The sequence below is a fragment of the Artibeus jamaicensis genome, unplaced genomic scaffold (assembly GCF_021234435.1).
Source record: "Artibeus jamaicensis isolate MK-2021 breed Jamaican fruit bat unplaced genomic scaffold, CSHL_Jam_final contig_519, whole genome shotgun sequence".
Taxonomy (NCBI): Eukaryota; Metazoa; Chordata; class Mammalia; order Chiroptera; family Phyllostomidae; genus Artibeus; species Artibeus jamaicensis.
The window spans coordinates 53,631,439-53,655,654 of NW_026521871.1; the positions used below are offsets into that span (position 1 = coordinate 53,631,439).

The window sequence follows — 24,216 nt, forward strand, 5'->3', positions numbered from 1 at the left end:
CTACAGCTGACCCCCCGCACCCGGGGATTCCCAACTACGGATGGAAAAAACTGTTTCTGATCCACCGTTAGTTGAACCGCAGAAGCAAAACCTGTGGGTACAAAGGGCCGACTGTACAGGGTTCACCACATCCTGGTTTCAGGGATCCCTGGGGGTCTTGGAACGCATCCCTTACAGATAAGGGGGTACTGTGCTATGTGTCTAGCATGTACTGTATGCCAGACACAGTTCTGAGCACTTTCACACATTTAACTCACAGTCTCTCCAAGAAGTACGGTTTATTATCACCCCACTTACAGAGGAGGAAGATAAAGCACCCAAGGATTACAGAATTTGTTCTAGAGCACAGGGTGGGGGGAGGGGTGAACGTGGAATTCAGCACAGCGTGGGGCTCTTGACCTGTGCTGCATCCTGCCTCTGTACTCTTCCTGGGGTCACATGGGCACTTGGCTCTGGCACAGCTACAGACCTCCTGCCTGGCAGTTTTTCAGAGATCCCAACCAGGCAACGAGTAGAAGCCATGAGGCCAGACTCAGAGGTAACACACGATACTTTTTTTTTAAAGGAGAGAAAAGCAAATCTGGGGGTCCAAGCAGGTCTGACAACGTACCCAAGCATTTCTGGCACAAAATACTTAAAACAAGTGTTAAGAGGCTAGAGACCAGCACAAGTCCTTGCCACGGCAGTCTGGCAGGTTGAGGGTGGCTACACCGGAGCAGAAAAGGCTACCCAGAGAGGGGCCTGCAAAGGCCCAGGGGGCAAACACAGACTGAGAGGTGGATTCACAATGTCAAATGGGTGAAGCGCTAAGCTGTTCTTTTAAACAGAAGACTCCCCAGGACCATAAGTACTTATAGATGCTGGCAATGAACAAATTAGGTGGAATAATATACCATGTCTGAATAGACAGAAGAACTAACAGAGCTTCTTAGGCCAAATCCTTGACAATCTCCAAAAGACTCCTTACAACTTTGTAATGAAAATGCTGAGTTTGCCCCGGCTGGTGTAGCTCAGCGGACTGAGTGTGGGCCTGAGAACCAAAGGGCCGCAGGTTCAATTCCCAGGCTAGGGAACGTGCCTGGGTTGCACACCAGGTTCCCAGTTTCTCTCTCTCCCCCACCTCCCCACTCTCTAACAATAAATAAATAAAGTCTTTTAGAAAATGCTGATTGTTCCTTTGACATCCAAACTTAGAATCTCAAACGACCTCACACGCCCTTCCACCAGCACGTTTTTACTAGCACTGCTCAGTCACTCGCGCTCCGCCCTGTGCTCCGTGGGAACTGGGCCTCCCCACAACCCCCACCAGAGGCCTCTGCTTTGCCGTCACCTGTGCATACAGAGGATTGAGTGACTCTAGGCAGATACGCATGGGAAGACACTTACGTGTAACAGGTGTGGGTTAATTTCAGCGGCAGGAGTTTCAGAACTATGTACTTAACAGTTTATCAGGCAAAAGCAAAAATATATCCTGACCAACTTTTTTCCAGTAAAAGTTCTTCTGTTTCCAATGCAAAAGCACAACAATCCTTTATGCAATGAAGCGCAATTCATATGCAGCTGTATCGTTTTATTTGGCATTCTTTATTAATGACTAGTTATTCATCAGGAAAATAAGGTAAAAATTCCATTTCCTCTAGATTATCACATATAAATATCTGTAGTTCACAATCCATCTGTACACACAGGTGCGGACAGGAAGTAACCTCAACAAATGTTACGGAAAAATCGTTACTGAATTCAAACTTTACTTGCAAGAACTGACATGTATGCAGTTCAAGGTCGAGGAAAAAGAAATCTGAAACAATTTATTGTAAGGCAAGAAATTCTGTGCAGCAGTGATACGAACACTGTTCTGAATGGAGGAAGACATCTGCAAACTTCCACACGAGCAAACATCAACTCCGAAGCTCTCAGAGCCCCTGCCAAACACACACACACCATCTCCCTAAATACCGGCCCCATGAAAGTACGTAATGGTCTCAGGTCACATCTCTGCATGTCACTCACATCTCTGGAGTCTTGGATTTGTTTTTTCCATTGAAAAACTCAGGAAGAGCACGCCGTTCAATCACGTGAATACTGGAAAGGAAAAAAAAAAAGAGGATTGGGGGAACACTTTGAAAAATAAAAATCTTAAAATTTGAGCTAAGCTTGTTTCCTTTTCAACGCAAAACTGATAAATCCAAAAACTGAGTACTACTTGCAAAAATTAATTGGCTTGTGCAAAAGTTCCTATATATTAAGAGCATATTAAAATAAAATTAAAGCTTTCGCTTTCTCACCCTCAGTACCCACTGTTGTTTTTTATTCCTACAACCCAACTCAAAAATGCTGTCCACACAGTGAAAGCTACAGATTTCATGACATTGCTGCCATAATACATCATGACTGGATGAAGAGCTACCAGGCAGAAACAGTTCTTTGGACACTGGCTGACAAAAATGACAGTCGTTAGCACTGCGACACACAGGTAGACTGTAGGGTGGGGCAGAAGACAAGGGAATTTACAATAATCAATTTCTCAGGCTGTGAAGCATCACTTCACCTTTTTGACCAGCCCTCAGAAAGTCTGTGATGAATTACAGTTTTAAAATTATTTCAGCCATTTACTCCTTTAAAAAAAAATACAAGTAACTTTAACATTTAGGTAAAGACACTGACAATTTTATATAATGTTATGGGTGATAAACAGAGTAGAGACCATTAAAAATCATCAGCCTAACACACCATACAAACACCAACAATGTATCTAGCACAAAGGTTTGAACACTAACACTGATCCATGCTCTTTCTCGTGACACATTTTAGTCCCCGGTTGGTTCCCACGTACGCAACACGCACTAGTCTTGCAGAAAGAGCACCAACAGCCTGGGAACAAAACTGAGAGCACTCGTGCTTTTGTCATCTGGAAACATGGGAACTGTCTGAACCAGACTTGCAGTGCTTAACACTATAAATGCCAAACAGTCACCTGCAAAATTAAAGGTTAATTTCTAACATGAACGAGCACACATAAGTGCACGCACACGCAATGGCTTCCCAAGTTTTACTATAACAAGATTTGCTACAAGCAGTTAATTACATAGTTTTGCATACCTCTCACCGTTCTAACCATTACAGGTTTGGAAGAGCCCACAAAAAACAGTTTCGCCAAGACAAACGCTCAAGAACGTTTGGAGCCAAGCACTGTCTGCTCAGCACCGGTGCTGGAGAGCTGGCGCCGAACTCCGGGCTCCGAGAGGGAGTGGTCAGTGGAAGGCGTGGGCGGTCAGAAGCAAAGCCCGAGGTCTTTCACCAGCTCTGCAACCGAGGGCACTGCTGCGAGGCAACGGTCCTCGCGTCCATAAAACAGGGGTGTGGCTGGCCCCGCCACTAGCACCCACCCGCGCGCTTCGTGACAAGCAGTGGTTACCGTGTAAAAGCGTTCCTGTAACCTATGAAAACCTACACAATTGTATGTTGTTATGGCCCTCCACTCTTTTTTAATTTTGGAGGAATTCTGGTTTCTTAAGTGCGTCTTTAGGCATTCTGAATCTTACCAAGTTACAAATACTAATGAGACCAAGTCACAAGTTTAAAAATAATTTAACACAATAATCAATGTAAAGAAGACCGACCTTCAGAGAAGAGCTATATTGTTCTTCTGTGTTCCAGCTTTACAGCAACACATTTAGAAGAAACATTCGAAGTTGGTTTTAAAAGCATGTAAAAAAGTTTCAGTATTATAGCCATACCTTGTGGTTTTGGAAAAAATAAAATATAGCTCAGTGAACCATCCACCCTCTTCTTTTAAATTGGCTCTTAAAGACTTCTAAATTCTATATGTATAAATGTATACGTATTTGATGTCACACCTGTCCTTCAAGAGTAATAACGTAAATCATCACTGAGAGCAAGCAGAACACCCAAACAGCACCACCAGATTCTGAGCAGGGCAGCCTCACTCAAGTTCACAACCTTCCAAGGAAAGTACTTTAACAAAGCCAACGTCTGTATGGAGGGCAGGGGTAAACTTTGGTGTGTATTTAAAAATAACAAACCAAGCAAACAAAACTCAGCCTTATAAACAACCCATCAATACCTGTGACGCCAGCTGTCACCAACCACGCTCCAGTGACACCACAGAGGGCGTGGTGATGACAAGGAGGGGCAAAGAAGGTCCATTCCCTTGAACGTTTTTACACACCCTAGGGCTCGCGTGGAAAAAGCTCCCAATGTTAACATATTTCCTATTAAAATGAAGCTATTATTGGGCAGTGAATTGAGTCTCCTTTACACATCTCCTTCAAGTTTTCAAATCATACAATAATCCATATTTTACAATTAAATATTTAAGTATTTGTCTATCTGAATAAAAACTGAATGCTCAGCTTACAAACATTTTACAACCCTACAACACAATTGGCTGTCCACCTAGAAACTGTTTCAAAGCGAACATGAAACCGCTCTCCCTCTCTCCTGGTCCAGTGGGACTTGGGACAACGGGGCACGTGGCACAGCTCAACTCGACTGGAAGGGACGCCTGCCGCCCCTAAGGAGCACGTTCGCAGATGGGAGGGGCCACTCACCAGTTGTAGTCAAACCACGAGGCGTAGCTGGGAATGATGATGTGATTGGTCTGCTCCGTCACATTGTCTTCACCAGGGTCGGAGGGCCGGCTCTGATCGCCTTTGCCGGAGTCCTCGTCTTCCTGCAGGAAAGAAGCCCGAGTTCTGGGGAGGGAGAACTACAGAGAGACACACAGCAGCTCCCATGCCTCTGATGCTGTGTCACAGACAACAGAGCTGCCCGATCTAACTTCGAGAACCAGGAACACCAATTCCAAGTGAAAACAGCCTTCCACAAGTTTCAAGGTACCTTCACGAGACATCCAGGTGACAGCAGAGTTTATTCTTACCTTTACAACACGTATATGGTAAATGTCTCACAACGAGATTAAATTTCATGATAAAGAAAGGCTGTTTCTATACTGAGGAGTTGACACTCACAGCCCTAAACTTTGTTCCCAGTAGCTTCTTACTTGTCCAGTTTCATCTGACTAGTGCCACAAATCTAAATGATTACTTCCCAAGTTACTTGTAAGGAGCTGGCTCAAGGACTCTGATAAGGCATAACTGCAAGGCCTTCCCATCCTTGGGAAGATCTACCACGAAGTGTCTGCTACAACTAACTGCATGTGCTTTATCTCGCCTACTCCTGCGGTAACAGCAGCAGGTACTACTCTTCACCACCCGCTTTGCGGACGAGAAAATGATGCACAGAACTAACAAATTATAACCAAGATATAACTGCAGGTGGCCCCTGCTAGAGCACCTACAGACTCCATCACTCCCACTGCTAAAAATTAACTCCGATTTATATCAGAATGTATATTAGGGAGGCATTGCAAACAACCCCACCTAAAGACCAGGTTTTGCTAACACAGCAGTTTCAAAATCACTGCTTCCTCTGGTGCACCACCAGGGAGACAAGAATGGTCCACAGCCAGGGAGATAGAGATTTCCTTTTGGTAAAACTCTGGGGGTCAAGGAGCACATTATTTTGGGGATGTGTTAAAAAGGAATTTAAAAATCATAATGCTTCTAACAGAATGTTTATGAAGACCCTTCTCACTCAGCATCCCGAGCGTTCAGAACCGAGGACCCTTAGCCCGCGCTCCTGCCCCTGGCCCGGCCCGGCCCTCACCTTCCCTCCTGTGGTCACTGTCTCTTCATCCTGTTCATCTGTAAAATCAAAACACAACATTCACTTAAAAAACAGGTAACACTGTCTGGGTCACTTGGATACTTAAAGGCTTAAGTAATGACAATGGACAGGGAAAAGAATATGGGGTACTAAAATGAATTCACCGAGGATCATTCAGTACATTAGAATTATATACAGAAGCACAGAGACAAGCAGACATTCAAAGCACAAATAAAAATCTCCAACGACTGGGAATTTACAATTAATTACTGCTTGGGCTCCTATCTTAGTCACGATCTTGCTTAACAGGTAAAAGCTTGATTAAGGCTCCTCCTCCCGAGGTTTGGTGAAGTGAGTAACGGCACTTTGGGCCCAGAGGAAGCGCATCCGGAGGAGGAGGAAAGGAGGTTACCGTCACTCCCTACAGACAGAGTCCTCGTAAGAGCGTTAGTACCTTCTGAGGACAGGGGACTCCAGGACCTACAAGCGGCCAGCCTTACAGAAGAACAGGGGCGCACCCAGGTGTAACTTACAGTGTGCCCCCGAGGTAGGGGAGGGTGGAGGAGGGCACAGAGGGGATAAACGGCGATGGGAGGAGACTTCGCTTAGGCCGGTAGGCATGCAACACGGATGATGTGCTGTGGAATCGTGCCCCTGACACCTGTATGATTTTGTTCACCAGTGTCACCCCAATACATTCTAAACATCAATTAGAAAACTAGGCAGCTGAGTTCCACTGTGAAAAGTGAAAGTACCAGTATGATAAATGTAAGAGATTCTGGCACAATTAATTACACTGAGTTCCGGTAACCTTTAAAAAAATTGCTATAACTGTTGGCAGTGACTTAGCCACTGCGAAGTTCAAAGAGAACATGGGAACGTCATTTTTAAAAAGTATTCATTCCACAAATATTTCCCAGAATCTGCTCTTTGACAAGCATTAATAAGTAAGCTGTCAGGACTAGGGGTCAGGGATCTACAGCCCCCAGGCCAAACCTGGCCACCCCCTTTTGTATGGACCCTGGGAACCGGCCTCTGGTTCCTCCTGGTCACTGGTTACCAACATGGGGGTGCCCTGTGTCTAGACCGCCAACAGCACAGCTTAGGAGGAACTCGGGCTTTACCTCCACAGCCTGGACCTTTGGTATGTGCGAAGCAGAGGACACCCTACATAACCAGGACCCCCCAAACCACTGGCCACACGCCCTCTATGGGGCTTCCCTGGGCGAAGAGAGAGACCCCATGGGCTGCTGCACTCCCGCTGCTGCCGGAGGAGGGCCCCGCATGTCCTCGTAATAACCGCACCCGATCTCTGAGCTGGCCCCTGCGACCCGACTGCCCTGCTCCCTGCGCAGCTGATGTATGTCTGCTGTGAGTGCACCGCCGTGCTTGGACCCCATGAGTCCTAGAGAATCGCCAAACCTGGGGATGACGGCCTGGGGGAGGCCAATCACACAGGCACGTGAAAATGGTTCTCACATTTCTTGAATGGTTAAAAAGAAAATCAATACAAGGATATATCATAACACACAAAAGTGAACTGAAATTCAAATGTCAGTGTCCATAAATAGAAGTTGTACTGAAATAAGCCATGACAATTTGCTTTCGTGTAATCCATGACACGTAATTCCATCTGCACGTAACGCAGAAATTCCATCTGCATTACAGTGGCAAAGGTGATTAGCTGTGGCAGACGCATCTGCCCACAAAGCCTAAAATATTCACTATCTGGCTCTGTCCTGAAAAAGGCTGCCAACCCCTTCCTTGGAGGGTATAAACAGAGGTACACACGTCCCTGGTTTCAAGAAACCACTGAGGGTCCTGGACTATATCCCTCCATGGATGTGGGGGGATCCCTCCATTTTGTTGACTTAATCCCATCTTTATCTAAACCATCGTCAAACCAATCTTTTAAAGTCTGATTTTCTATATTAAGACATCTCAAAAATCCATCAAATGAAATATTTAGTATACGCTGAAAACACTAGGTTCTCCTTTGATTTTATAAGTGGAATAATCAAAATTATTACTCGAGCCCTGGCTGGTGTGGTTCAGTGGATTAAGTGCTGGCCTGAGACCCAAAGGGTTGCTGGTTCGATTCCCAGTCAGGGCACATGCCTGGGTTGCAGGCCAGGTCCCCAGTGAAAGGGGTGCACGAGAGACAAGCACACATTAGTGTGTCTCTCTCTTTCTCCTTACCTTCTCCTCCAAAACTTAAATTTAAAAAGTCTTTAAATTATTACTCTATATATAAACTCTCAGGGATACAGACGTTTAAAACTGCCTCAATCTTTTTATTTCTAATTTTCTACTTACTGATTTTAAGAGACACAGAGGAAGGACGAGAGAGAGGGAAGAAAGGGAGAGAGAAACGCCGACTCTGGTGTTCCACTCATCTGCACATCACTGGTGGGTGCGTGCACGTGCCCCGACCAGGAATCAGACCCCAAACTGTGGCACATCAGCACAATGCTCTGCTACCCAGCCAGGGCCTAAAACTAACCCAATTTTTAAAAACTCCTGTCTTCTTCCCTCCTACCACACCCAAGAATTATACCTTACTTATAAAAATGTACTATATAACTTGAAAATACTAGGAAAAATATGGGATTTTCATTTTACATGGTATAGAAAACTTTAGGCTGACTTACAAAGTATTAACAATCAACAGGTTTTCAGGAGTGAACCATAGAAATGAAGACCTCAAGGAGGATTAGCAACAGGGGAGTGGGAGGAGAAGGGGGAGAAGGTACAGAAAATAAGTGGCATAGACAGTAAATAGAAAATAGATAGGGGGAGGGTAAGAACAGTAGGGGAAATACAGAATCTAAAGAACTTAAGACACGTGTTCATGAACTAAACGGGGGAAATGGTGGGGGAGGGGTGAGCAGGGTGGAGGGGAACGGAGGGAGGGAAATAGAACAAATGTAATGGCATAATCAATAAAAATAAATAAATAGTCAAAAAAACAATTAACAGATTTTTGTTCTAAAGATGCAAATTTGCACATGTAAAATAAGTATCTCAGTGAGATTTTAAAACATGCTTTAACTATAACAATTTCTTTAAAACTCAAAAATTCTGATTTAGGTATAATAGTATCACACTTGCTAATTTGCAGTAAAAGATTACTTGGTGAGAGGGGCAAGTCACTAAAAAGAATGGATTACAGGAAATCACATTCCCTCGTATGTTAACGACCCAAAGCCCAATGGCGCAGACGACAGCCACAGTCGGTGTCTGCTGGAAGGCAGGGCATCTGAAAGCAGCCTCTCAATAAAGACAAAGACACCAGAGGTGATACGTTAACATAGAAAACACAGAAATGTACAGATTTTTTGGTTTTTACCTAGATCGGCTACAGTTCCTCCTTTAACAGGTGTATTTTCGCTATCTTTCTTTGGATTTACTAGAAGAAAAAGAGAATAGTATGTCACGGGGAAAGTTCTATTTGTTTTAGGAGGATAGGTTTAAAAATCCATGAATCTCACTGCAACCGCCCCATCCCTCAGTCCTCACCTTCATATAAAAACCACAATCCCCGTGGAAAAACAAACCACTCACTTGATGTGACTGACATACTGCAATTATGATTAATTACCAATGGACCAAAACGATTTCATCGTAACCGTAAACAATACAGAGCAAAACATAAAATGAACCTTTCAATTCTGTTCCTAAAAACACGTTATGAAGTTTTTTGTGCATTTGTTGATTCCCATTTTGGGGCCATTCATACAGAGAGATGAACTGAGGGGGAAACTGGTCCGTCTTATACAATCTGTGTACTTGGACACATACGCTGAGGATTTCAAATCTCATATAAACATTATTCATTCTGTCCTTAGCTCTGTACCTTTCTCATGTGACAGTGAGCCTGTGTGATGTTCCACGTGAACATTTTTAGTTACATTACATCCCTTTCATTTCTAATAGGTCCAGTATCTGGGTGTAGATTACAAAGTACCTAGCCCTATATTGAGCAAAACTATTCTACAATGAGCATTTTACACTTATCATATACATGCATGTAATTATTTAAGAGTCTCTCAAATTAAAACTGCTAATGGATATACACATTTTAAAATGTAATAGATATACCCAAACTATGTTATGTGATTTCACCAATTTATACTTCCATCGATAACATTCAGGAATTCCCACTTACTCAAAACATTTGTACTTTAGGAATCATCTATTTTCTAAGTTTTGAACATTTGATGAGTGCAAGTTACTTCAGTACCGTGTCTCTCCTTGGTTGGTGAGGCTGGGCCTCTCCTCACACGTACTGGACCTGTGTAACATTACCAGGACACAGCACTTCGCCCTCTACTCTGGGGTTTACGACTCTTCATACTATTAAAGGTTCCAACTCCTTGCTAAATGGGTAACGAATATCTTCTCCAAGGCTCACACTTCTTTCAAGCACATTGGTGTTTGAAAAAAATCGCTTTTACATTTCTGTTTTATTTTTTTATAGTATTTTTATTTTTTTTAGTATTTTAAGCCAACATTTAATTTTTATATATATGATACAAAGAATACTAACTTTTACCAAAAGTATTTATGAAACAATTTGGTCTTTGCAAACCAACTTGAACCACTAGGTTCAACGTACATGAAGTTCACGAATGTATGCATACAGGTCTGTATGTAAACTGGCCGCTCCACTCCACCGACGGACTCAGCCATCCCTGCATCCAGACCTTACTATGGACACTACTATAGCTTTACAGACGAGGCGTCTGTCAGGACCACTGCCACCTGCACGGCTCTTTAATTTCAAAGAATAGTTTTCATTATTTTTATAAATATTCTTTCCCATGACCCATAAAATACAACTGTGTGGTTTGTAGGGCCCCATTTTATACAACGCAGTGATTTTTAGAAATGCTTATTACATATTACCGATGCCTGTATTTCATTACAAGAGACAGGCAAGTGCATTAATTATATTATGATAAATTTCCCATATTTTTATCTCAACTACACAGCAGTTATTCTAAATAAAGTTGATAATTAAGGATATATCTTAAAACACCCACAACAACCACCACAAAAATGTAGCTAAAGAAGCAAACAGAGAATAGAAAACCCGGGAACAGAAAGCAGAGCAGTGGTTGTGGGGTAGGTGTGGGAGGGGTAACTCAGACCCCAGTAAGTACCGAGGTTCTTTCTGGGGGAATGTAACTGTGCCGGAATTAACACAGTGGCAATGGCTGTACAACGTAATAAATACACAAAAAAACACCGACACGCACACTTTTAAATGGTGAAGTACATCTTATTTACAACTGTGATATATAAAAAAAGAAAATGTAAGTTTTACAAGAAAACAAAAACAGTGGGGCTAAAATAGAACATTAAAGTCATGGATTAAATCAAAAGAAGGGAGGAAATAAGAGAGGAGGAAAAAAAAAAAACCAAACCAGCTCAATAGTAGACTTACACCCAACCACACCAATAATTATACCACATTTAAGCGGGTTACATACTCTGATTTAAAACAGAAAATGTCTAAATTAGGGGGGGGAAACAAGCCTCAGTACTATGCTGTTTAGAAGAAAAATGGTATGAACAAACAGGCTGAGAACAAAAAAAAAGATGCAAAAGAGATGTAAGTGGAAAACATAAAGCATGAGAAAAAACGTGAGCAGGGCGACATGGGCCTGTTGCACAACGAAGGGCTAATAAAAATACAACGAGAAGCAGGAAAGCACGGGTGTGACAGGTGCCGCCTCACTGTCAAAGAACCCAGACGTCAAGACCAGCACCTTCACAGCACAGCACACAGAGCCGGGACACAAGCAGGCCGCCGGGCAGGCACCATGACACTAAATGCACGTGCCCTCAGCAGAGCTTCAAAGCAAATAAAAAAGTTTAACAGGAGAAAAGGGAAAAATTGACAAACCACCAATCTCGGTTAAAAGGATGTGACATCCTCTCCCCGGTAACTAACTGATTTAAACACATAAAACCGTACAGACATAAGCACTCACTTCTTCTCCCCATACAGAACCATCTACTGATTTTGTTGGAATTTTAAAAACATGAATTTTAAGGCATCACTAAATTTACATGAAGTTTTGGCCAAAGTGTACATTCTCAATGAGAGTACACACCGTTTTTTGGAAGCACCACTTCCTCCACGTTGGGCACCGGCGTCGGGTCTTCCATATCCTTGGTAAGATCTTCTTGCTCGTCTTCCTCTTTCTGGCTCCTGCGCTTCCCATAAATACTAGATTGGCTAAGACACAAAGAGTATATGAAAAATAAACAATACTATTTATAGCGGACAATTTCAGAGGCTTACCTTCCTTGTTCTTAGAATCTATGCTCAAAATCACTTTAAAAGACAAATAAAAAATTAGATACACCCCCCCCAAATCACAGCCAAAAGGAAAATAAGAGTTATTAGGCATAAGAAACAAACAGAGCAACCCAGCTACACATATTGCAGACCATATCCAAAAAGAGGCTTAAATTGGTGTAATAAAAGAACATCTGCTAAGGAAATACGGCACGTATTTTCCTGAGATCATAAACAATCAGTTAGATAAAAAATTTTGTCAAAGACATAAAAAACTGTATTTTCTCAGCTCTTTGGATCATTTAAATACCAGGAAGTACAAAGCAGAATCACTCAGGATGATACTAATTTGGCACTAATTCTTTTTGTAAAAATTGTCATTGCTTTCACCAATTCAATAAAACCAGCATTTATTTTAAAAATACATGCCAGAATGCATGTTAAAATTCAAACAAGAATGGCCTAACTGGTGAGGCTCAGTTGGTTGAGCGTCATTCTGCAAAGCGCAGGTCACTAGTCTGATTCCTGGCAGGGCACATGCCTGGGCTGTGGGTTCTGGTCCCTGGATGGGACATGTAGAAGAGGCAATGCATGTGAGAAGCAACCAATCCATGTTTTTCTCCCTCTTTCTCGCCCCCCTTCCCCTTTCTAAAAATAAAAATCTTAAAAAAAAAATTTCAAGCATAGAACAATTCCTTACTGTGAGGAATTACAAGGGACATAGGACAGAAATTACTACCTAATTCATATAATGTGACTGATACCGATGCAAAGAAAAGAATAAGAGTACCAAGAAACCAAAACTCGGACAAACAGGCCAGATTGAAGCTGACAGTGAAGCTGAACCTTGGGAACGGTAACAAGTCACAACAGCTCGGGCAATGTTCAGAGGATGAGTAAAGGCATAAACATGTAGGAAAAAGCCCCTTGCTGGGGGGGGAGGGGCCAGGCAGTAACCTGAAGTACATGGACGAGTGGGGGCAGAGTGCAGAACATGAGACGGGCCGGCCTGCGCCCTCACACCCTCGCACCGCCACCAGGGCCCTCACACCGCCATCAGGGCCCTCCCAGTTCTCTTCTAAGAGGGACAACATGTGGGCACAGGTACGTCTGAAGTGTACCTGTTAAAATTTTCAAATAAACATTATACAACAATTTTTTAAAGGCTTATGCACCTAAAATGGTGGGGAGATAAAATATAGAAGAAAAGATGCAGAGAAGATGAACAAAATCAACATTGGAAAATAGGTTTCAGTGTGTTTTGGTTAAACACAGACTCCCTAAGGGAAAACTTAAAATGAGCAAAGGCCTTCTCATTAGATTGCAGGTAGAGGCCCTGGCTGGGCAGCTCAGTCAGTTAGAACATCATCCCAAACACGCCAAGGTCGTGGGTTCAATTCACAGTCAGGACACATACAAGAATCAACCAAAGAATGAATGATTAAGTAAAACAACAAATCTCTCTCAAGTCAACTGAAAATAAAAAGGCAGATATAGTCAACGAAAGGAGACATATCATTTATTTTGGGAACCCCAATTTGGTGGGTTTTACACTCAAGAGCAGAGGCTAAATGTCACCACCGTGAGCGCCAAAGATGCTGCATCTCGGTTCAGCAACCACTAGCATCCTGGCCCCACAACTTAGTCCCCAGGTGAGGAGAAGGGCACAGCAGATTTCAAGATGTCTTTGCAAGGACCTCAGGTCACTCTGAAATTTCTGAACACCAAGATTCAGATTTGAAATTTAAGAAATAAGGTTACCCTCAATAATAACTGAAGAAAAGCCCTGGCTGGTGTGGCTCAGTGGATTGAGCGCTGCTTTGATTCCCAGTCAAGGCACATGCCTGGGTTGCAGGTCAGGTCCCCAGTAGGGGGCGTGCGAGAGGAAACCACACATTTGTGTTTCTTTTTCTCCCTCCCTTCCCCTAAGAATAAATAAAATCTTTTAAAAAATAAATAAATAAAAATTAAAAACCCTGCAGAAAAACCTGCTTTTATCAATGTTTATATCACAATACATACCTGGCTCATTAACATTATTTACAAATTTTACTTAAAATATTCTGAGCTATGGATTGAGCGCGGGCCTGCGAACCACATGATCGCGGTTTGATTCCCAGTCAGGGCACATGCCAGGGTTGCAGGCCGGTTCCCTGCAGGCCAGTTCCCAGCAGAGGATGCACGAAAGGCAACCACACATTGATGTCTCTCCCCCTCTCTTCTTCCCTTCCCCTCTAAAGATAAATAAATGAAATCTTAAAAATAAATAAATAAAATATTCCGAGCTGGAGAACCCTGAAATTATTAAGTACTGTCTACCATTTACTAGGTATCTACTTTGGGCTGGGCACTATAAAGAACGTAAGTTACAGGCTCATGTTCTGCTTGAATCATTTTGATCATAAATAGGACAGGTAATAAAATCAGAGAAAAAGGCATTGACACTAACAATGGTGAGTCTTTAAAAAATTTTTATTTATTAATTTAAGAGCGAGACAGAGAAACATCGGTTTGTTGGTCCAATTATTTCTGCATTCACTGGTTAATTTTGTATGCACCCTGACCAGGGATCGAACCTGCAACCTTGGTGTATCTGGAGGATGCTCTATCCAACAAGGCCACCTAGCCAAGGCCCAGAGAATGTAATTTCTTAAATTCCTTACCAACCTTGCTTCTCAATATAAACTCAGATGCAGGAAAAAAAATTGTATTCAGGGCACCTTTGTATAAACACAGCATGAGAGGTCCATCAGGTAACCAACCCTAACGAGATGAGTTTTCAAAGCAGACTTCTACTGTAAAGGTAAAAATCCAGAAAGGCCTTTGGACTTTAAAATTTTAAGATTAAGTGCCCTTTGAACCCTGCTACAATTCTTACCCTTTGAATCCTGCTACAATTCTTACCCTTTCTTCCCACTCTTCTTCCGCGATTCTGTGGGTGTGGGAGGTGGAGGGGAAGGCGAATGTTTCCTCTTTCGAGCATTAGCTGATGCTTTTCTATCTCTTCTCTCTGGACTTCTGACTGGCTAGGAAGAAGTAAATGGAAATAAATATCAGCCAGCTTTGCTGACTCTCTACAAACTCTTGCCCAAAGGTGAATTTTCACGAAGATAGTAACAAACGCACAAGCTCAGAGCAAATCAAAGGCACGTCACGAAGCGTCCTGGGCCACCAGAAGTCTGGAGACTTCTTCCCCTGTCCTTTCACGTGATACATCACCAACGGGAACGTCGGCACTATCCTCAGGCACTCAAACTAGGCTACGAAACAGACACGCCCAAGTCCCCACGACTAATAAGGGCTCCTATTCACACTCTGGCTCCCAGGTGGGAAAAGAATGTCCAGTAACGACTAGAAAGAGAAGGTATTCCAGAGAGTGACGAGTCACAAATTACCTTACAACACGGTATGGACTCCTGGGACCCGTCAGTGTGTGAAGACACAAAACGGGGGGGTTAAGGGGACAGGCCTTATGTTCCTTAAACTAGCACTCCTGGTTTGTCTTGTTTTTTTTTTTGTATGAGGGGAAAAAGAACCCCAAACACCCAAAGTGGAGAACTGGAAAACCGTGTGGGCTAACCAAGAGAACCTAGTGCATGCGCTACACTTAATACTTGCTTGCGTGAACTGGGCCCATGGCAGCCACCCTGAACCTCAATTTCCTCATCTGTCAGAAGGGGATGTTAGACAAGAGCACCTCCAAGATCCCATCTGGTAACCTTGACAATGGAGGCTTGGGTGTGCTCTTCAGCTCTGGGCATCTCAGTTTAGCCATTAGTTCAGCAGAGTAACAATAAATCACCCAGGAGAAAGGGGTCTCGGGAACCCCAGTTTGGAGGTGCACCTGCAGAGCTGTTCAGGCATCTGGAGAGGCATGCAGAACAGCCCTCCAGTGAAGCAAAGTGACGGCCACGAGGGGCGTCTGGAGTCAGCTGGTGAGGCAGGGGAACAACTGCTTAGATTTGTTTTACAGTTTTTCTAATTTCTAAAAGCTCATTTCATAATAAATTATAAGAACCACACAGAAAAGTGATGACAAGCTCTTTTTGCAGTAAAAGAACAGCCCCTGGGGTAAAGAAGCACTTCAAAAGAGAAAAACATAAAACCTATTGTAATGTTAATAAAAATACAAAGACAGGCTGAATGAGCTTGTGAAAGTATACCAGAAACTACTCCTAACACCCCAGTAAAGGTAAAATGAGAAAGAACTTTGATACAAAAGATGTAAAATGAGATTGTGATTTGTGATTTAAAAGTCAACCGAGGGAAGTAAAACTACCACTATTTGCAGAAGACATTAGACGACCCTAAGCAACCCACAAAGCAACTGCCAGAGCTCACCAACAAGTCCGTCGGGGTTGCAGGGCACACGTCAATGCGCACAAGTTGACCTGTAGATGGTAACTACCAATATAACAAGGCGGACCATGAAAAAAAACTAAACCAAAATGATCCAAATAATTGCCATCTGAGGTGTCCCCACCCCCCAAAAATCAAATAAAATATCGATTAAACATTAACCTTCTCTGATTCACTCACACCCTTTACAACCATGCTTCCTTTCAGCGACTCTGTAACATCAATGGGAGACCCGAGGCATCTCATGATCCTATACGTTTTGAAGAAAATCTAAACTATGCAAATCTTTGATCTAAAGTTCAATTTTTAAAGGCATATTAAATCAATTTTTATATAACCCCCCCTAAAAATAAGTGAATAAACAAGCCATTTAAATCTGAATAGGGGAGGATAGGGATAGGACAGTTTAATAACTTGATGTGAACATTAGAATATTTCTGATGACACAAGTTTTGGCTTGAAATGCATTAAGGGAAAAAAATACACATAAGCATATCAGAGGGGGAAAGCTAAAAAAAAATTTTCAAAGTGAAATTCCAAAGTAGAAACAAGCTAAAAATGAGAGGACATAAAGAAGACCCAGTTTTAAAATATTCTTAAAAACAAAGAATATACACAGTGTGACAAAGGAGTTTAGTAAGAAAGGCACAAGATAAAACGGGTGTGGAAGAGCTGCAGTCCGAGTTAAGGTTAGGGGACACCTGTCTCGCCCTGGCCAGCAACGCCAGGCGAGCCTGGGCTGCGGCCGGGCCTCTGCTTGGGGTGCATGGGAGAGGCAACCGATTGATGCTTCTCTCTCACATCGATCTCTCTCCCCTCTCTCTTTCTCCCTCCCTTCCCCTGCCTAAAATAAATAAAAAATCATTTTTAAAAGGGTATCTATCTCAAAGATTTTTCAAAAAGCTAAAGCAGAAACAAAACCCCCAAACATAAATATCCCCACTGAGACGGGCTCTAGCATTACAGGTCTCTACCTAAGCATCAGGAACCCAACGCAAGCATAATTAAGCCTCTTTCTTCTCGGCCGCAGGTCCTTCCTGAGTGCCACGCCTCTCTCAAGTTGTGACTTGGAAAGAATCCAGGATAAAGATGTAAGTGGTTGGACTTCTTACAGCACGAGAGTGATAAATATCAAGTCCTCACACCTCAGAAAAGAACTGCACTGTAACTGAGGCCTTTAAGGCCTATACTTTGTACTAACTATCATATGTATAATTAACAAAGCTATTAAAACTAAAGTTTTCCCTTGGAAAACCACAACAAAGTCAAACCACCCTGCGGTGGTATTCGGTCTATCACAGTGAAAACTCAGATCTAGGGAACATAACCAGCTACGCCACTGTCACCCTGCGTGGGCCGCTTTCTCTCTTAGTGGCCCAGAATTCTCGTGCCCCTTTCCTGGGGATACCAGCTCCTGAAATGGCTGTTGTGGCTACTTAGTGACTTTCACATGTACTTGATGGCTGATGCATCTCGGTTTGTATGTGACAGTTTATGAATGAATGAATATTTGAGAGCATTCAGGCCAAGAAAGAAGGAACATCTAGTGGGGAAAACTGGCACCAAACCAAATACCTCTTCATTCTTTGTTGGAATGCGCTGCCGGAAACTCACAGGCTTCCTGTTCTCATCCACCTCGTAATCCTCCTCATTCATCCATTCATTGAAAACATCCGTGTCCAAAATCCATTTGGCATGAACCTAAAACCACATCAAAGCATGAATATGCACATAACAAAATCACTTGAAAGTATTAAAAAGGTGCGTTGCAAGTATTTAAAAGAGAAGCACCCCGGGCTGGTGTTGCTCAGTGGATTGAGCTTGGGCCTGCGAACCAAAGGATAACGGTTCAATTCCCAGTCAGGGCACATGCCTGAGTTGCAGGCCAGTTTCCAGCAGGGGACGCACGAGAGGCAACCATACATTGATATTTCTCTCCCTTTCTCCTTCCCCTCTATAAATGAATGAATAAATAAATAAATAAATTAATTAATTAAAAATAAAATAAAAGAGAAGCAGCTGATTTATTATTCTAAAACCCTCAACTACACATGCACATTTAAAAACAAGATGAACAGTGACACATGAGGGCCACCGAACGACTCCCTAACCGTTTTACTCCACGTCCTTTCCCGCATAAACAGAGTAAGAAAGCCTCCCGGGTCTTGCCTGCGCGAGGTTTCGATGACCGGGAGACACCACCCCCTTTTCACTGCAGTTTTACTGAGGTGACAGAGCGTGCAGGGTGTGCACCGCGGTGGTGACACCTGCACGCGGGGTCAAAGGGTGCCCCTCGGGTAGCTCACGACCCATCACCTCACCAACGCTGACCCTTTTCTCTGTGTGAGAACACATATGCCCTATTCTGACCGCACTGCACATAACACGGGGCAGCGTCACCAGCTACAGGCACCGTGTTTTCCCCTCTCTCGGACCCCGGTCACTGCACAGCTGGTGCCGCTCGCCAGGCCCCCCTCTCCCCGGGCCCCCAGCAGCCACTTTTCTGTGGTTTCCATCCCGACTTATTCTTTTTTTTTCCTCTTAAGATTCCCCGTATGTTCTTCCATGCGGCATCTGTCTTTGGCCTATTTCACCTATCACGGCATCTTCACCTTCACGAGTATCCCTGATAAAAACAGCAGCACACGGCCAAAGACGGTCGCTGCTGTAGGCGCTCAGCAGCGCTCTAAGCAGTGGTGAGGACACTGCCGGAGACAAACCACCTGGCCCCCTCACGCACAACTGGTGCTCTACCGAGACCTTTCTGGGACAGGCCAGGTCGGGGAGGGGACACAGAGGTGAGAACCAGGTTTCCTCTCAGTCTTTTGCACAGCCCCATCTTCCACTTTCGGTTAATGTTTCTGAGTAAGATTGGTACAATGAAGAGGTTCTCTGGATGTTGTACAGATTCAGATACGCAGATGTTCACATCACAGACCAAGCCTGTCTAATACTCCTTTTTACCCAACAGTATTTCTCCAGGAAGCACGACCGGCACTGGGGCTGGATGCCGCCTCCGTGGGTGGGCGCTGTGCGCGCTGCAATTAACATGTCAGGTTAAGAACCATTAAAATGTTACCATGAGCAAAGGCAGCAGCATCTACACCTACGAAGCCCAGCGAGACACAACATGGCAACCACTAGGAGACAGTACGGACTTCCTAACAAAGATCTTCACAAAGCAAAACACCCAAATCCAAGCTGAACAGAGGCAGTAAACACTTCGCACACATGAGCACTGGTACGAATTCCACAATTTGATGCAATCCACGCCTGCTGAGGCTCTGAAGGAGGAGCTACTCTCACCTCACTGCTGACAACGCAGAATGGCAGGAACCCCACGGGACAGGCACATGCTAACAAAACTGCACATCTTCATTCACACTTGAACCCAGAAACCCTACTTCTAAAAAGCTACTGTGACAATGCACCTCAAACAATGTGAGAGTACCCATGGCTGAGGTTCCTTACCGCAGCTTCCCCTGTCTCTCTCTCCACAGCAGTGCACATTACTGGAATCCCTGAGCACAAGCACCCGGTGCAAGCAGCCTACATACGTAACACTGAAGCACGGGGCAGTTAGCAACACTGAGGATGTCCAGAAACACAGTCAGTGAAAAACCAGAGTTTACGAGGGAGATAAAAGACATGCCAACACCTACACATCTTGACAAAAGGAAACAGAGGATAAACCAGAAAACAGTAACTCTGTTCTGCAAGGGATGGTGGGGACAGAAGGACTACACGAGGAAACACACACTTTTTGGAAGCATGTCAGAATTCTACTCACACATACGTGTGCATGTGTGTGTGTGTGTATATATGTGAAGATTGTAAATGATAAATACAAAAGGGAATGAAGTGTTAAGTACAGGCAAATATGGGTAAAGGTATGCCATGTACTATTCTTGTTCCTGTAACTTTTCTTAAGTATGAAATTACTCCAAGTAAAAACTTTTTAAAAAACAGACTAGGCCCTGGCCAGGTAGCTAGGTTGGTCAGAGCATCATCCCAATATGCTAAGTCCGCAGGCTGGATCTCCAGTCAGGGCACGTATAAGAAACAATCAATGAATGCATAAATAAGTTGAACAGCAAATCCATGTGTCTCTCTCCCTCTCAGATCAATAATAAAAAAAGAGAGACTAATTTTTGATAATCCCATTTTCCTCCTATGAAATCTGAAGCTAAAATGCTAAGTCTTTCTGAAGGCCACGTCCTTAGAAATAGGCTGACCATATCCAGTGCTCTCTGCTGAAATGCTGGTTCCAGGGCTGGGATATGAAAATGACCAAGAGAGTGTGGAACACCTGTTTATTCCAGAAAGCAGAAGTGTAAGCACATACCAAATAATGCCAAAAGGTCACACTAGGTAGCTTAAAGTTCCCACCAGCCAAGTTTCAGCCGATCTGTCAAAGTGAAGAACACTGCCCTGGCTGGAGTGGTTCAGTGGACTGAGTGCCAGCCTGTGAACCGGAAGGTTGCTGGTTTGATTCCCTGTCCGGGCACCTGCCTGGGTTGTGGGCCAGGTCCCCAGTTAGGGGAATGCAAGAGGCAACCAATGGATGTGCCTCTCACACGGATGTTTTTCTCACTCTTTCTCTCCCTCCCTTCCCCTCTCTAAAAAGAAATAAATAAAATCTTTTTTCAAAACAATGAAGAACAGCAGGCACGCCTGTGCTCCCCAAGTGCACAGTGATACTACAGACCCCCGTGAAAGGGCGGGGGAGGCACATCGCCACTGGGGAACGTCAGCTGCGAGCACAGACGGATGGACGGACAGGCAGAAGGGCACCAGCAGCGACTCATTCAGCCAGGCAGGAATTACTCATAGATGAGCAAACTTCGGGACACAAAGTTAATGAAGAATATTTATATAGTTTCCAGGTATGTCTCTATAAAACATTTTTCTCCCAAAGAGAAAAATGGTACGGTTACTGTAAGAAAACCAGACAGATAACACCTTAACAATCAATCAAACTGACTACCTACGACATGGGAAAAACGGACAGTTATGTCCCTCCTATACAGAGAGGGACACAGTTCACTTACATAGTATTACAGCCAAAAATGCATAAGCATGAATATAATAATGAGGAAATATCACAAATGCAAATCCAGAGACATTCTAAAACGAAACAAAAACTGGCCTGTACATCTGAAAAATGCCACAGTCACACAAGGGAAGGTGCAGCCGAGAAACCCCAGACCACAGCAGACTGACGAGCCCTGCCAACCAACAGCGGTGGGCGACCCTGCGTGGAACCTCGGATGGGAAAACGCAGGAAAACCCACTGTATCGCTGAGACGAAAAGTGAAAATGGAATATGGGCCCTGTAGCAGGCAATTAATACTGTTTTAAGAATTAATTTCCTGAAATTATTAACAGAAATCTGGAAGAAAAGTGTAAAGTAGTACTTTCTGTATTATTCTTACACTTTCAAAATTATTTCCACACTGAAAGAATTTTTTTAAAAAGAATCTTTCACCTTCCATGGCTTTTCTGGAATTGGTGGATCTTCAATTTCCGCATCAACATCATTACTATGGACCCAAGTATCGTAGCTACAAAGGAAATGAAAAGAGGAAAAATCAATTAGACATGAAATTCATTCACTAAAAAGACTTTGATCAAAACATAAAAATGCATTTCAGGGAGACCACCAGGATCCTGTAACAGCAACTGCCCCCACACTGCTGTCCCCACCACTCTGCCGGGGGCTGCCGCCCGCAGCGACCTAGGGCAACCCCCACGCCGGTCAGCAGAAGGCAGGCTCTGGACTGCGCACAGGACTTTCACAAGGTGCCACCCTCCCCTCCGAGCACTTCCCTCACCTGGCCTCTGACCGGTGCTATCAGCCTGGCACGCCTGTGTCCCCAGTCTCTGCTCAGTCTCCACTGGCAGCTGCTGCTCCTCTCCCAAACCTCACCGACACTGGAGGACCCCCGGTTCCGTCTGTGGAGCACCCACCTTCTCAGCCGCTCACGCTCACGGTGCCCTCCTGCAGCCCCGAGGCTCCAAACAGGAACCGACCACTCACCACCTCGTGTCTGCCTCCCCTGAATGCCAGACTCATGAACCCAGCCGTCTATTCACACTCCTCGTGCAAGTGTCAGAGGCTTTGACATCTCACACACTCAAAACTCACCACACACAGTAACGCCGCCCTACCCCCACCACTGTGCTCTAGCCCAGCGGGCCCCAACCTTTCTCGCACCAGGGATGAGTTTCCTGGAAGAAATTTCTCTACAGATGGGGGTGGCAGGGAGATAGGAGGTGGAGCTGAGGTGGTAATGCAAGCTTAGCTCCACTCACCAGCCTGCCACTCACCTCCGACTGTGTGGCCTGGTTCGTAACAGGCCAGATTCATAACTGGCCATGAACCATTACCAGTCCATGGCTGGCTGGGGGCTGGGGCCTCCTGCTCTAACCAATCACCCCCACCCCAGTAAATGCCAGCTCTAGCTTTCCAGTTGTTTTGGCCAAAATTCTGGTTGCAATCTTGACTTCATTCTCACTCACATCCTGTAACGAAACCATCCACAACTTCCACCAGCCCCCCACCTTCAAAATGTGTCCAGAATCTAGCTACTTATCATCCTTCTGTCTCCACCCGAAGCCCGAGAGTCTACTTTTCACGTGGCAACCAGAGCGGGCCTTTTGAAAACCAAGTTCACACTGCTCCACTGCCCGAAACCTAACTCAGAGTGAAAGTCAAAACCCCCACAGTGGCCTGCCACGGCCTCGGGGTGCAAGCACTGTCCTCTTGCTCAGTATATTCCAGCCACTTTCTGGGGTTCTGACGGCCTCCCTTCTGTAAACAGGGCAGGCAGTGGCCACGTCATGCCCTTTAAACATGCTTCTCCCCAGCTGGACATCCATATAGCTCACTCCCTCGAGTCTTCACACCTTTTAGCTCAAGGGTTCTCGGCAGTGAGGTCCAACTCACCAACAGGAATCTTTCCATGGTTTTGAAGTAAGCAAGAAATCACACACCAAATCACAGCTTTGTCAGTGCTATTACACCAGCGGGTAGAGACCTCTAAATGAAATACATGGATGGCAACAAGCCTGGGCTTCCTGTGGCCACTACTCGAAAGTCAGTGCAGAAGTGTTTGGAACAATTGGAGCTCTACAAATCTAGTAACGGCACTCCGGTAAGTTTGCCAGGAACACTTAAATATGATCAAGAGAAAAACAGTCCCTCTGCCAATAAATTAATCATATCAGCTAAAGATTACAATGGTAAAAAAACTGGTAAGCTTACATTCTTCAAAAGTCTGGAGTAGAAAACATTACATGAACAAAAGCACAAACTACAGTTAGTAAGTGAACCAGAAAGGCCCCCGGGAAAAACAAGACTCGAGCCAGAGATTACATCACATCTTCTGTGCCACATGAAGAAAAGGTTAGCAAACAGGCTGACATGTCTTAGGGGACATTATAAAACAGGCTGGTGTGGCTCAGTAGATTGAGCGCCAGCCTGCGAACCAGAGTCATCGGTTCAGTTCCCAGTCAGGGCACATGCCTGGGTCTCGGGCCAGGTCCCCGGTAGGGGACATACAAGAGGCAACCACACATTGACGTTTCTCTCCCTGTTTTTCCCTCCCTTCTCCTCTAAAAATAAATAAATAAACAAATCTTTTTAAAAATTTTACTTCAACCTTTTACTCATGTAGCTTGTTATCATAAACTTAAGTTTCCATTTAAATATTTCAAAGGACAAATTGATTTTCTATAATAGTTCCTATAATACTAAAAGGTTTTAATAGTGCCAAGGACTACTTGAAGCCTCAAGAGTAGAAATGTCTTACAAAAATCATTTTATTTAAATATTACTATTTAAAAAAAAACTCAAA

At 44.1% G+C, this 24,216-nt stretch overlaps 1 protein-coding gene across 1 annotated transcript in view; it reads right to left on the minus strand.

Moving 5' to 3' along the window:
* The window catches only part of SMARCC1 (SWI/SNF related, matrix associated, actin dependent regulator of chromatin subfamily c member 1), a 109,180-nt gene that overhangs the window by 53,006 nt on the left and 31,958 nt on the right, over positions 1-24,216 (minus strand). Inside the window, exons 8-15 of the mRNA XM_037130408.2 lie at positions 21,846-21,921; positions 17,933-18,058; positions 14,903-15,024; positions 11,811-11,935; positions 9,038-9,097; positions 5,689-5,726; positions 4,572-4,693; positions 2,011-2,082 (exon numbers count right to left, since the gene is read on the minus strand). Coding sequence (XP_036986303.2) covers positions 2,011-2,082; positions 4,572-4,693; positions 5,689-5,726; positions 9,038-9,097; positions 11,811-11,935; positions 14,903-15,024; positions 17,933-18,058; positions 21,846-21,921 — 741 coding nt within the window. The remainder of the gene's footprint in view (positions 1-2,010; positions 2,083-4,571; positions 4,694-5,688; positions 5,727-9,037; positions 9,098-11,810; positions 11,936-14,902; positions 15,025-17,932; positions 18,059-21,845; positions 21,922-24,216) is intronic.